Source organism: Miniopterus schreibersii, assembly GCF_964146895.1.
Source record: "Miniopterus schreibersii genome assembly, chromosome: 2".
NCBI classification, from domain to species: domain Eukaryota; kingdom Metazoa; phylum Chordata; class Mammalia; order Chiroptera; family Miniopteridae; genus Miniopterus; species Miniopterus schreibersii.
In genome coordinates this window covers 25863397-25878159 of record NC_138102.1, presented here as the reverse complement: position 1 = coordinate 25878159, position 14763 = coordinate 25863397, and the positions used below count along the sequence as shown (strand labels likewise).

At 50.5% G+C, this 14763-nt stretch overlaps 1 protein-coding gene across 1 annotated transcript; it reads left to right on the top strand.

Annotated features, from left to right (window-relative positions):
• Nucleotides 1–2398: 2398 nt before the first annotated feature.
• Nucleotides 2399–14763, top strand: F7 (coagulation factor VII). Its single transcript, XM_081129840.1, has 8 exons — nucleotides 2399–2504; nucleotides 5856–6016; nucleotides 7533–7557; nucleotides 7636–7749; nucleotides 9414–9554; nucleotides 10501–10607; nucleotides 13020–13140; nucleotides 13740–14763. Exons 1-8 carry the CDS (start codon nucleotides 2423–2425, stop codon nucleotides 14333–14335), a joined length of 1347 nt encoding a protein of 448 aa, XP_080985966.1. The 5' UTR covers nucleotides 2399–2422; the 3' UTR covers nucleotides 14336–14763.

Here is a 14763-nt window from a genome sequence, read left to right as displayed (position 1 = left end):
TCTGTTAGTCACTGTCTGTTGTTGTTTCTGTTGGTTTAAATGAAATTTGAAAATCAGAGTTCTTTATTATATGGATAGAGTTTGAATAAATATCAGCAACTCTTGCTGTCTGCCTTGTCTGTAAAGGCACAAAGTTCCTTATGTCTTAAGCTCCCAGCACTGTGTTCTGTTCTGCTCATCTGCAGTCAGGTGTTCAAACAGGAATGAGGCAGGCAGTGACGAAGATAGAATTACAGCTAGTTTACGTGCGTCAACAATGTAAAGGTAACACAAAAATGTAAAATGATCATGCCAGAACAAGAATACAATAGATAACTTTTAAACCAGAAAGGTAGAGAGGAAAGAAGGGTCGTCGATCCAGTGCCAGATGAGTAGGGTGTGGAAAGGGAAAATTATGACAAGCAGGGACACAAAAGATGATGGAAGGAATGAGTCCAAATATTTCTCAGTCACAGCAAATGTGATTATGCTAAACTACCTGTGGAAAGAGTATCAAACTGGATGTAACAACTGCTAAGAGCAACCATAAAACAAAATTGTATAAAAGTTGAAAGTAAAAGAAAGAAAAAAGATATAACAGACAAACTCTAACCAAAAGGAGGCTGGGGTAGCAATATTGATAATGCATGAAATTTAGAACTTGTAAGCATCTAACAGTTATGCTCAAAATACAGAGAGCAAAGATCAGCAATCATAGGTGAAAAGCTAATTATCTCTCACAGAAATTAATACCCATTTGTCCTTAAAAAATAGAAAAATATACATTATTTTCTAACACACATGTAATACACACAAAATCTTTACAAAACAATGAAAAGACAGTTTAAAAAGTTAGTAAAGAAATGTCATTGGAAATTCTGATATATGTAGGACTAGTTCTCATTATGCATATGAGAACTCACGAGTGCAGCTAAAGCATAGCTTAGAGGGGCATAAATAGCCCAGTTGCATTTAATTTTTTACATGACAAAATTAATGAGTTTACCATTTAAAGAAGCTAAAAGTAAGACCAATATAGTCCAAAGAAAGAATGAAGGAGGAATTAGTACAATTCAGAGAAGAAAATAATAAAATCAAAACCTTATTTCTTGAAAAATAATAGAATACAGCAATTTATAGAAAAAACTGGAAAACTTCACAACATAGAGGCTTTAAAATGAGAGAACCATTTATGAACAACTTTCTTCCAATACATTTGAAAACAAAATAGGAATTTTTTAAAGAGAGCAACTTGTTAAAATTAATCGGGAAGAAATAAAATACTTGGGTTGATGAATAACAAAGAAATTGACTTATAGTTTAAAAAAATTGCCCCAGATATCAAGTTCAGATGGTTTTATAAGTTTAGCCATACCTTTAAGGAGATGAATCCAAAGAAAGTCAAAGACAGAGATGTCTCCAGAAAGGGCTGTGGTTGGGAGGAGCAGTCTAATGCTAAAGCCCCTTTTCCTCCTCCCCCCCCCCCACAAATTCCTATATAATTAAATTCCTAAACAATTAAGCAATTATTAAAAATTCCAGAGGTGATCAATAAAACATCCCCTCTAAGGACTAATTCTTCCATTTGGGGAGTAGGACTAGGACCCTGCCGGAAATAAGCAGACCTGGCGTCCCCAGTCTCCACCCATTCACAGGAAGCATATGATTTCCAAGAATCAGCCCAGGCCCTCTGGAGGCCGCCTCCCATGGGAGCCTTGCCAGGGTAACCGGGCTTCCCAGTGAGCCCAGGACAGTCTCAGTTTCAGCACAGAAATTCTGGCATCCTGAGCAACCCTCCTCTGCCAGGCAGCCCAGGACAGGTAGTGGCCCTGGCTGTGACCTGGGACCAGGAGGGAAGGGAGCGACAAGACCTGGATGCCAGGGGCACAAGGCGTGCCACCAGTAGCCAAAATAGAGTTGAGGGCTCAACTAGGGGCAGGTGCCCCTTTTCTGGTGCTTCTCCACCAGGCACTCTGGCTCCCCTAAGAAATGAGGTCTCCAAGGTAAGGACAGCCCCATCTGTCTCATCTGTGGCTCTCTTCAAGACGTTAACATTCACACCAAAAATATGCTCTCCTTTTACTTCTATTATTAGGGCTATGGTTTTTCACTACAGTTGAACTGTTTTCCCAAATGCAGTCATAAATCCTAAGGGCTTCAAAATCCTAAATTGCATTTGAGATGCTTATGCCAGATGCATACCCTTAACACCTGCACTTCAGAGAAGGAACCTCTGCTTGGAAGATGCGGCCATGCTATCTATATCTGGATTCCTGGAACCGGCGTCCTGGGCTCAGGCCCTGTCCTGTCTCTAACTCCCCCTCCAGCAGGCCTTTGGCACTGAGTGTTTGGGAGGCTAGGTCTCCCTCCCCCACCCCTCTGAGCAATTTGAGAACTTTGCTCGCCTCCTCCACTAGAATGTCAACAGACTGGGAGTGACACCATGGACCTCACCACGACTTCCCAGCCGGGTAGGCTGGCCCTCCTCTGCTTTCTGCTGGGCTTGCAGGGGTCCCTGGCTGCAGGTATGTTGGGGTGCTGGGAGAGGGTGGGTGGAGGTTTCCCTACAAACCCTGTGAGAAGGACAGCCCCGCTGTTGGTAGCCAGCCTCCCAAACCTCGCCTTCATTCCTGTTTACAGGGACATTCTTGTTCAGGAGCATTTGCGGGCTCCAGTGTGATCTGCTTTCCTTCCAAAAAGCAAACAGCACCCAGGCACTAGCTGGGTGTTGGCAGAAAGGCTGCTATTGTTGGCACAGACTTTGGCAGAATTATTTTTAGAAGACTTTAGGGAACCTGTGGCGCTTTCCTGGTCACCAGTGGGGACCCACACGTGCAGTTGGACAAGAGTACATCATCTGGGGCTCAGGGGTGCCAGTGGGGGGGTGCGTCCCTCTTGCTCTGCTCTCCTGGGTTTTCAGTTGGCTAGTGCCAGGGAAGGCGTGAGGATTCTGGGCTACACTGCTCCACCACCATGGCTATGACCTCGGCCACCCTCCTCGCCCCTCGAGGATGCTAAGAGGCCTGCATGGGGAAACATGGGGACACACTTTATAAGCTGTCCTCATCGTGACTTTACAGTACTGAATGGCGGCCCTGGTGCAAACAAGCTGCTGACACTGTCCTCTAAAACCTGGATCACATTGCCCTTCAAATCCCACAGCGAAAAACTAGCCGGGGATCTAAGTGGTGGTGTCGCCTGCCCTGATGACAACAGGTGCCCAAAGGAGAGCATGTCTTGCTCCAGAGAAAGTCAGTGCTGCCCACTGTTCTTTCTTAGGTCAGGAAAAGTGACAATTTGCGGGTGACTTTCACCATCTTCCTTGATCTAGTCTGCCTTTTCCAAATGCTCTGTAGTAACCGTGTTACTTTATCAGAGTTGTCTCTGGGTTCCTGAGAGCTTTTTGGTGCACGTTTGCTCCCCTCATGGGGATGAGTCACCCCGGTGAGCAACTGGCTCTTTCGTGGTCTCTGGTCTCTAGTGTTGTCCATCCCTCCCCCTCCCCATGTGGCCTCCACAGTCACCTCCCCTCCCAGGAGCCTCCATTCTTTGATTTTTTCCTCAAGTTCTTCCAAACCAGATCCATTCCCCAGGCATGGACGGGTGCAACTCCCTGGTTTTAAAGATGGTCTCCCTCAGCCTGGGTGGCCAGGAGCTGGCATCTCCCCTTTCCCCCCCTGACCCCACGTTCTGTAACCTTGTCACCTGTCCTGGAGGCCCCCTGACTCGCTCGCTCGCCAGCAGTTTCCAGGTGGGGGGTGATGGCTGGAAGGATGCAGCAGGGCCACCCCGCCCCACTTGGAAGCCCGGGCCTCTCCAAAGCCGGCCTCCTGTTCATCTCTCCCTGGGACTCCTTTCCACGCTTGGCTTCTGCACTCAGCACTGGCTTCCTTCTTCTTTCCTCCGCTCACCCACGTCACCTGCTCCCTGCTGGGGTCACACACACACGGCAGGGCCACGCCAGGAGCTCTGAGAGCTTTCCTGCCTCATCTGCACCCTTGCCTTCAACCCCCGCATAACTGTCACCAACCTCAACATCTCCACCTCCACAATCAAACCCCCTCCTGGGGTGCAGATCCCATGTCTGCCTGGGTATCCAAAAGAATCCTCAAATTTAAGGCGTTCACACCGGTCGCATCACTCCCACCGTGTGGCTTTGGGTGAATTCTAAGCCTCACCCACATTTCTTTCTCATAAGCGAAATGGGGGACACCAGCTACCTGCAAGTAACGATGGGGGTCAGTGTGAGGCCAGGGGGAGGTGAAGCTGCTCTGCCCGCCTGGCAGCAGGCAAGTGCTCGTGCCTCAGGCAGCCTCCCGGGTGGAGAGGGGGGCAGACGTGGAAGGCGGGGGAGAGCAGGCTGCGGGGCTCAGCCCCTCGGGGAGCCTGGCTCGGGAGGCAGCGGGGCTCTTCCCCAGGACAGGGCTTGGCGGGCAAGGCAGGCTCAGCGGGGCAGCGGTGGGGGGCTACCCGCGCTGGCTGTGAACGGGTTACTCAGTCCGCTGGGAAGTTGACACAGAGATCTGGGGTTCAGAGGCACTCCTCGGTAGAAATAAAGTAGGGGTTCCGGCATGTGGAGGTAGAGCTCAGCCAGGAAGTGGAGGGAGGAGGCTCGGAGGGTCTTTGGAGCAGAAAGACCGAAACCTGAAGGCTACAGGCTCAACGCCAGCAGCAAGGGGCTGGAGGAGGTGCACAGAGAGGCGGGAGGAGGGCCAGCAGGCCAGGCCCCGGTGGCCAGGGGACCGAGTGTCAAGAAGTAGACAGTGATCAGTAGGTCTCCTGCCACCAAGAAAGGTCCACAAGAAGCCTGCGGGAGTCACAGTGCCTTTTGCTTACGATGGGTTTACAAGTCAATGTAAGAACCTTGGCGGGACGTGAGGAATTTTCCTTCAAGCATGTGATCTTGAAGGAGAGAGATTGGTGGCAAAGCAGAGAAAGGGTTTAGATGAGTTAGTTGAGAGGAGAGAACAGACCACAGTGGGAAGTGACCAGAGTTCCAGAAGAGCTGGGAAGAACAGGCCCAGTGTGCAGCCAACAGGACTAGTGGGCTTTAAATGGAGACAAGGGGTGCCCAACCCCTCTCTACCTGCCACCCTCAGTCAGACCACCCTTGGCCCCTTCCATGTTGTCTCAGCAACCCCTGCCTCCCCACCTCACCCCCACCCAAGCCGAGCTGCTCCCTGCTGCCTGACCTCTCTCAAATGCACATCCCATAGGACCTTCCTCCCCCATAGGATCCTCCAGCTCACTCATTCAGCAACTCTTGATGAAATGCTCTGGGTGCCAGGGACACAGCAGATGGATATTTTGATTTTAGAAGTTACACATGTCGACCTTACACATTTTGGAACAGAATAGCTGTTGATCCCCAAAGTTAATTTTTTTATGTACATTCTTTCAAAAAATTACATTTGCTTATATATACATTTTTATTTTCAAAAATTATACAGTAGATATTATTTTATTATCTTCTTTTTCACTTAATATCACATCTTCTTAAGCATTCCATTTCCTGGTGGCATGGGACAGCGTCATCTGTTTGTTTCAGATGATTATTAGCAATGGCTCTCCTTGTGGCTAGGTTGTTGCGCATGCCTCTGAGTGTTTCCTTAGGATAAATTCTTAAAAGTTAAGTGACCAGGTCAAAAGGCATGAGTGTGTTAAATTATAATTTAATGAACATATTTTCTTATCCTTGGACATAAAATTTGTCACCAACCAGCCATAAGAAAGCACTCCTCTTTCAAATTCAGCCAGGCCTGTAGACAGGAATCCTTTGGCTCCTATTACTGAGTGGGACGAGACTGGTCTGGATGGTTTCTGGGCCATGATGGCATGGCAGGTTGTGAATGTTTCATGGAACTCCCATTTCTCAGTCTTCATCACTGAGGAGGAAGCCCAAAGCGTCTTGCACAGGCAAAGGCGTGCCAACTGGTTCCTGGAGGAGCTGAGGCCGGGCTCCCTGGAGAGAGAGTGCAAGGAGGAGCAGTGTTCCTTTGAGGAGGCCAAGGAGATCTTCAGGAACCCTGAGAGATTGGTGAGTTCACCCTCTAGGGGGCGCCCTCTGAGTCACCAAATATGTAGACCAGCGTACTGAGTCTTTAGGAAGGGACAGCAGGGCTCATTCCCATGTCTTGGAGACCAAGTCTCTTCACTTCTGTGGCTGTGAGTGCTACATGCACAGGTGAACAAACAGGTGGCTCCGGTATACACTGACCCTCTGTGTCTGGGTCATTTTTCTTCCTAAGAATGACTTCACTTTCCTCAGTCAGAGCTCCTACAATGCTCCATAACTCCCCTCTGTTTCCAGGGACATCCTCCTCTCTGCCACACCTGCATCCTAAATTTTGCATCAGAAAAAATAGTTTGAAAAGCACACTTGATGTGTCCCTTGCCTTCCCAGTCCCCTGGAGCTGCCCCTGCTTCACAGAGATACTGCTGACAGAGCAGATGTCTGAGACACTGGGGGAGCCTCTCACTGCCACACAGCAACTTCAGGGAAACTTGTGTGAGGACACACTCGGAACCACTGCCTCCTCTACCTGCCCTTGGGCAGTATGGATGGAGTGCTCTTCATTTCTGATTTCATTTTCTAAAAGAGCATATTTAAAATGTATCACATTCCTTTGAACACTTCAATAGGCATGTGGGTCAATTATGATAAGACCACACTTCACACTCATCAAGACACACACCTCACCTCGCACTCACAGGACACACACCTTACCTCATTCTCAGTCAAGACACACACCTCACCTCGCACTCACAGGACACACACCTTACCTCATTCTCATCAAAACACATGCCTCACTTCACACTCGCAGGACACACACCTTACCTCATTCTCAGTCAAGACACATGCCTCACTTCACACTCGCAGGACACCTCACACTCAACAGGATGTGGGCTATTTGAGACAGAGAGAGGCTAGCATGACCCTTTCTGTGCAAGTTGAAAATGGTCATACTTTGGGCTATATACCAGTTAGATTTCCCAAAGCAGTTTCAGCGGTTTTTATCTTGTTTTGTTTTCATAGCAAGCCTGTGAGTTTAAGTGCAGTTGGCCAAAAGATTCCTCAGGGTGTCAGTGCTATTGGTGGAGCCCTCGGCAGGTCCTAGGACACCCTCACACCCATTGCTCACCTCCTCGGGCGGCCCCTGCGCATGGATGGTCACCCACCGCCCAAAGAGGAACTGGAGGCTCACAGCGCCTATGTGTCTTGTCCCAGGCTGACAACTCAGAGGTGGCAGGGTTGGGGCTAGTTGGGGCTGAATCTTGGGTGTTTTGACTTGGGAGAAGGAAATTTGTGACCTCTGGTGGCCCTAAGGACCTGGGGTAAGGTAGAAGGGAATAGGAAAAACCTTTCTCGCCCAGATGAACCCTCTTCACCTCCAGAAGAGAGCCTGGCTTCCAGAGCCCACTGAGAAGGCCCCCAGGTCAGAAGCTCCCGGCCCACCCCGTCCACCTCAGTTTATCAATTCATTTCATGGATGCCATAAATGTCTGCTTTGGGTGAACATATGTCTCATGTGGCTTCCTCTTTGTTCCCTCAGGCACAATTCTGGATGTCCTATAATGGTGAGTAGGTAAATCGCCCATTTATAGGCCACCTTCAAGCCCTTTTCCTCAGCATACTAACACTGACTCACTCCACAGAAGGGGACCAATGTGCCTCAAATCCATGCCAGAATGGAGGCTCCTGTGATGACCAATTGCAGTCCTACATCTGCTTCTGCCCTGAAGATTTTGAGGGCCGGAACTGTGAGAAAAGTGAGAAATCCCATACCTTGCAGACACGGTTCCCAGGGAGGCTGATGGGCATGGCCTGGTCAGGCATGGAGCTGACCCTTAGTCCCAGGGGGAAGTTGGTCCAGGTGACTTTGAAGGCTTCAGTCAACCCAAGAACCTTGGCTGTGGAGTTCTAAGGTGCCAATTCTCTAATTTGACCACCCCCTGTTCCCTTCTGGGAAATATCAAACCCTTGGGCTCCAAGCACTGGGAAATTCTGATACATCTGGAAAGGGCACAGGTGAGAATCACTACATCACTGCTCAGCTTCCACATATTTTGCCAGCCAAGACAGTTGGGTAAACTTGACCTTCCTTACTTGCTATTACAAAGGTATGAGATATTTTTTTCACCTTCCATATATTAAAGTATTGCAAAGTTCAGGGGTCTCCCAGACCATTCTTAAGTTCAATAATCTGCTGGAAGGAACCACGGAACTCACTGAAAACTGATATGTTCACAGTTATAGATTATTATAGCAAAAAGATACAGACTAAAATCAGCAAAGGGACCAGGCATAAACTTCCAGTTGTCCTCTCCCAGGCAGTCATATGGACAGTCTTTCATTCTCCAAGGCTGATATGTGATGAGATCTGTGGAGTGTCACCAACCCAAGTAGCACACCTGAGCCTGGGTGCCCAGAGATTTTACTGGGGCTCAGTAACATAGACATGGCTGACCACCCACATGGCTGACCTCAGTCTCCAGCCCCTCCAGAGGCTGAGCTGATATCCTGTGACCCAAAGCCCGGCATGAATAACATTATTAGACCACCCAGTGTGAGCCAAGGGACCCAGGGAATTAATACTCTTTTCAGGCAGATTAAAAGTGCCCAGCTTAAGCAGGGTGCAGAGGTCACTTCCCAGGAGCTGAGAGCAAAGGCCAGGCTTCTCCTTGGGCAAGGTTTATCCTTTCCCACACAAATGTACATTCTGACGCTAAACGAGCTCTTCTGGGTCACAGCCAACTTCTACTCTAAGTGGCACAGAGGCCAGATAGAGTACAGGGAAGACCAAGGAAAGTGCCTTCCTGTCAGTTACATGGGGCTAGAAAGCCTCAAGGTCTTTGCCTGGCCTTTGATGTTCAGCAACCCTGGTGTGAATTCACTTACAAAACCAGCCTTCCCAGTGGGGATCCTGGACGTACACAGCAAGCCAGCCCTGTTTCCCACACCAAATGCTGCCCTTCAGAGTCAGGTCAACGTTCCTCCTCTCCGCCTGTTAGAACCAATGGTCACTGGGCCTCAGGGCCTGGCTGTAGAGCAGTCTCATCTCTCTGACCTTTTATTGGCAGGTCTCTGATTGAGTTGGGCTCTTCTACTGTCCCCAGGTGACATTTACTCTCCCCAAACCCGCCCCAGCTCCCCACCACCTGCTGGGAGGGGTGATAACGTGGAGACCACAGCACGCTGGCCCTCTCTCCCCACTGGTTAGGCGGCTCAGACATGGGTGATATGCCAAACACCAGGTCCCACCCCTCTGGTTCAATCTGCAGAGTGGGGTAGTGCCAGGCTCAGTCCCTGTAGTTGGCAGCTGAGAGCCACCTTCCTGCAGAAAGCTGCCTCTGGCCCAAGGAGGGGTGGCCACCAGGGCCGGCTTTCCCTGCCCAGCAGAGGCCTGTCTCAGGCTGTCTCCTTCTGTACTCAGACAAGAACAGCGAGCTGATCTGTGAGAATGAGAACGGGGGCTGCGAGCAGTACTGCAGCAATCACGCAGAAGCCAAGCGCTCCTGCTGGTGTCACGAGGGGTACGCACTCCAGACCAACGAGGTGTCCTGCGCACCCACAGGTAAAAAGCCCTCAGGGTTCTGCTCCAAGGGCTGTGTGCTGTTTCACTTCCAGATGAGCAGTCACCAATTCCTACCCTGCCACGAGTTCTCTTCTTAGCTAAGAAGTGGTGATATACCATTAACTGAGCATCTACTATGTACTGACCACTACATGCTCAGAGGAAGGGAGAAGACGGAGGGTGGAGGTGGCTCCCCTGACCAGAGGGCAGGCCAGGGTAACTGGGGCAGGATAGAGCCCTGGGAGCAGCTCCCTGGATGGGCCTCAGACCCCCTGCCCATCTTAGGTGGGCCCAGAGGAGCAGAACAAAGCTCTCCCCACCCCCCTGCCAGTTCCCTCTGCTGGAACTACACTGCCACATCCAAGTGTGACTACTGACTACAGCACAATTCTGGATTCCAATTCCTTTGTAAAGGCAAGCACTTTTAAGAAAATGGAAAATTTCTCCAAACCAACCTCAAACTAATGGGGCTGCAATTCCAAAGGCTGGGGCACCCCAAGACCTATGTCTGTTAGGAAGAAAGTATACCCAGCATGGTCAAAGCAGCCTGAAATTCAGTAGCCACCTCTAAACACTTTCTTTTCTGGCCCAAGGACATTGTTGGAGTGGGATCAAAATAGCCACATAGTTGTCTGAGAAGCTGAGTGATCTTTAGACAGAATATCATTTACCTTTTAGGAAATTCAAGCCTCATGTCATCTTTCCCCAGAGAAATTAGCAGAACCCAGTATTAAGAAGTAAGGGCCTCTGTTCCAGCAAAATCAGCCCCTGCCCCTTCTGCTCATCCAGCAGCTCCCACAAGGGCCTCCAGCACTCACAGGCTTCCTGCAATCACCAAGCAGGAGCCAGAGGCAGAGCCACTGCCTGCAGGGCTCAGAGCCCTCTTCTCATTAGCACGTTCATCCCTCACAAATGCCCACATCTTGCTGACTTTTGTTTTATACAGTTAAATATCCATGTGGAAAAATACCTGTTCTGGAAAAAAGAAATGGCCAACCCCAAGGCCGAATTGTGGGTGGCAACGTGTGTCCCAAAGGGGAGTGTCCCTGGCAGGTAAGCCTTCAGGGTCCCAGTGACCTCTCAAAGGGAAAGTGGGCAGGTCAGCCTCAGGGGTCATACACCATGTCACCCCTGCTCACAGCAGTGTTTCAGTGCATTTCCTCTTTATTCTGAAGTCCCGTTGTTGACAACAGCCTCCATTCATCTCAGGTGTCTGTGCTCCCAGCAGCACCTCTGTCAGCTCATTTGTGCTCCTCAATGGCTTCATCACAGGCTGCTAGTCTCACTCCTCTTTTATAGATGAGGAAACTGAGGTCATACAACTAATAAATGGCCAAGGTAGATTTGAGCCCAACTCTCACCTTCCAAGCTCCACCTACCTTCTGGAAGCTGTGATTTTTTTTTGTATGCCAGATATTGTTTTATCTTTCTATTTTTTAACTACCATCCCAAAGCCCCCTCCCCTTTGGCAAACTTATCAGCTTGTTTTCTATATCTATGGGTCTGTTTCTATTTTGTTTATTCGGGTTTTTTTGTTTTCTTAGATTCCACATATAAGTGAGATCATACAGTATGATTTTTGATCTGTAACAAAGTCCTTCAGCAGGCCCGGAGGCCGTCCCCCGCATGTGGTCAGGTCTGTGGGCCATGACCGCTCCAGGGCATCTCTCTGCAAGTCTACCTATGAGCCTGGTCCCAGTTGGAAATGCAGAGTCTCGGGTTCCCAGGCCTAATGGGACAGCATAAGAGCCAGAGATGTATGCACACTCAAGTGTGAGAAAAGCTGCCACTCTGAGACCTACAAACTCAGGTCTGAGCCCGCATCAGTGGCTCCTCTTTAACCTTTCATTCTGAGACACCCCAAGTTAAACAGCCAAGAATTTGTAGAAGTAAAAGTAAATGAATGAGAACCTATAAAGGAAATTGGAGAATCGCCAGTCATTCTCAGCCTGACTTCAGGCTTAGGGAAACTCCAATCATTTCCTTGCCCAGCAGTCTGGCCCTCCAGATCAGCCTCAGAAGAAGTTGCACCCACCTGGCCTCCCCCTGCTCCATCTCACCTCCCACAGCAGTTGGAGCCGAGGTGGGGCCTTTGCAGCCCAGGGCCTGCTCCTCAACTTTGCAGAACCCTGGCTTTGGTGTTCAGAGGAATAATCTGAATTAGACACATCCAAATAGGACTGATGTGTCCACCAGAGTCCCCATAATTGGGTGGCAAAGCCTCTCTGAGGCAGAGGCAGAGCTGGCTGGAATGGGTTTCTGTGAATTAAAGTGGGGAGCACTCAAGTGGGCTTGCTGGGAGTGGCTGCAGCAGACACTGCTAGAGCATGCACTCCCTGTGCTTGGTCCCACCAAGACCTCACTTCTCAAATCATTTAACCCCCACAATCCCACCCGAGAGGTAAGTGCAACTCTCACCCCATATAGGTGAGGAAACTGAAGTCCAGTCAGAGTCAGTGCCTTGCCCATGTCAGAGCTGAGAGTTGGGCCCAGGAGGTCCAGATCTAGCTTGTTGCAACCACCCCAGAGGTCTCTTGTAGCTGCAGCTGCAGATTCACCGTCAGCCAGGGCAGGGTTAAATTTTCAGGGGTCTTCAACCTGAGCGGACCATGGTCCTGAGCTCAAAGGTAGCTCTTTTCATCCATCCTGAGACCATTTTACTGTGTTTTTTTTCTCTGAGGGGCCAGTTTGGAGGAGACAGACACCACCCAGGTACCCTTTGTCCTGCTGTCCACAACATTAAGCTTTAGACGGACAGACCCCATTTCCAGTCTCTTCCCTCTCTGGTTGATCTGACTTCACCACAACACATGGTGACAGTTGAAAACCAGACTAGGACTGTTCACTGGTGGGTCCACCTCCCCCTCAGCCAGGCCTCCTCTGGCCTTGCAATTCCTTGCTGTCTGCAGGCCAGCCTGGCCAGAAACCTTGGCTCCTTTCCCACTCATCGTGGGAGAATCTCACAGGAAATATGTCTCCACCCAGGATTCACTCAAGGACCCACTCAGCACCCTCTGTGCTTTTAGGAAGAGAAAGAGGAAAGGAAACATTTATTGAGCATCTACTGTGTGTCTAGAACTGTGCTCGGTGCTTCACTCTGCTACTTCATTTACCCCTCACATGCTCTAGGAGCACAATGCTTGTCCTGATCTTTGCCAGTCGGGAGTGTTGGGTCAAACTTGGAGGACAGCACTGGGAGGTGCACACAGGGATCCAGCACCAGCAGCTCCATTGCCAGGGCAGTGTCCATGAGCTCTCTCTTCCCTTAGCTAGTCAGGGAAACAACCTGCTGGAGAGCAGTTGGAACAGCTTTGCCCAGGAAGTATTCTGGGAGTCCCCCAGGATTTCAGAAACCCTTCTACAAATGCAGCCCATCCCCGAGGCTGCAGGGGAAAGCTGAGTCTCCAGGAAGGGAACCCCAAGGACAATAATGTGACTTTCCAACGACTTTTATTCCCTTGTCAGGCTATGCTGAAGGTGGACGGGGTGCTGCTGTGCGGGGGCACCCTGATTGGCTCCACCTGGGTGGTCTCCGCAGCCCACTGTTTTGACAAAATCAAACTGAAGAACCTGACGGTGGTACTGGGTAGGTTTTGTTTTTACCTCCTTCTGACGAGAGACCAGTTCTTGAGTGATAACAACTCGGGGCTAAGATTCGCAGCATCAATCTTCCAACTTGCACAACCAGATGAACTTCTCCAAACAGAGAAGCAGGCAGTGTCTGGACAAACCCCAATGTCCACAAGGAGCCACTGTGGCCACCCCCCTCCAGCCTCTTTTCCACCCCAAATAAAGATATGGGGGTGATGCTGTACCCACCTGTCCTGCTTGGGCCAAGAGTCCTGAGGGGGATGCAGCCATCCAGGGCTCCATGGGCCACCATGGGCTGGCCTCTGCTGGGTGGAATTATGGGAAGATGAGAACCCCCAGGGAGGGCAGTCTGGAGTGGGAGAACCAGGCAGTCCTCCCCACCTGCCCACAGTTGCCTGGCCCAGCACCCCAGGTTCCAGATTCATCCCCAAGTCTGGCTCTCCATAGAGCCCAGTGGTGGCCACCGAGACCAGCTTGGGGTTGGACACAGGGCCCCTCTTGCCCCAAAGGAAGTTCCAACCCTTTTGAGGTTTGGGAAGAGTCACTCCCTAAGACTGCGGGGGGTGGGTGTAAGCGGCGCTGGTCTTCCCCCAGGTGAGCACAACCTGAGTGAGGAGGATGGCGACGAGCAGGAACGGCAAGTCGTTCAGGTCACTGTCCCCAGCAAGTACATCAAAGGCAAGACGGACCATGACATCGCCCTGCTCCGCCTGAGCAGACCCGTGGTCTTCACCGACTACATAGTGCCCCTCTGTGTACCCGAAAAGGCCTTCTCCGAGAGGACGCTGGCCTTCATTCGCTTCTCCACCGTAAGTGGCTGGGGCCAGCTCCTAGACAAGGGCGCCACAGCCCTGGAGCTCATGGCCATCGATGTGCCCAGAGTGATGACCCAGGACTGCCTGGAGAAGTCGAAAATGAAACAGGACTCCCCGAAGATCACAGAGAATATGTTCTGTGCTGGCTACCTAGATGGGAGCAAGGATGCCTGCCAGGGGGACAGCGGGGGCCCGCACGCCACCAAGTTTCAGGGCACATGGTATCTGACAGGCGTTGTCAGCTGGGGTCTGGGCTGTGCAGCTGAAGGCCACTTAGGGGTGTACACCAGGGTCTCCCGGTACACCGAGTGGCTCCACAGGCTCATGAGCTCCAAAACACCCTCAGAAGGCTTGCTACAAGCCCCATTCCCGTAGTCCCTCGGTGTCAGCTCCATGGACCCTGCTCTTGCTAAATCAAGCTGCTGTTGCTTGGGTTGTCCTGGCTTCAAATCCTGTAAATTCTTCTGTCCTTATTGGGGTGGGGAGAGGGAGAGGGAAGGAGAGAAACAGAGAGACTGAGAGATACAGAGAAGGAAAGAGAGAGAGAAGGAGGGATGGAGAGAGACGGAGAGATGCAGAGAAGATGGAGACAAGCCTAGAGAAAGACCTAGGGGAGGGGGGAGAATGAGAGGGGGTGAGAGAGACGGAGAGACAGACAGCAACTAAGGGGAGAGATTCTAAGGAGATGGGGAGAGAAAGAGACTCTGCATACTTTCTGAGGGCTGTCTTTTAACATTCTTTTTTTCTCTCTTATACAAGTATTTCATCTTTGTTTCAAATAAATTGGAAGCATCATCCATTCA

Coding starts and splice junctions, on each gene's coding strand:
- F7 (XM_081129840.1), top strand. CDS start 2,423: ATGGACCTCACCACGACTTCCCAGCCGGGTAGGCTGGCCCTCCTCTGC. Junction 7,750..9,413: donor GGGCCGGAACTGTGAGAAAA/GTGAGAAATCCC, acceptor TTCTGTACTCAG/ACAAGAACAGCGAGCTGATC. Junction 10,608..13,019: donor AAGGGGAGTGTCCCTGGCAG/GTAAGCCTTCAG, acceptor TTCCCTTGTCAG/GCTATGCTGAAGGTGGACGG.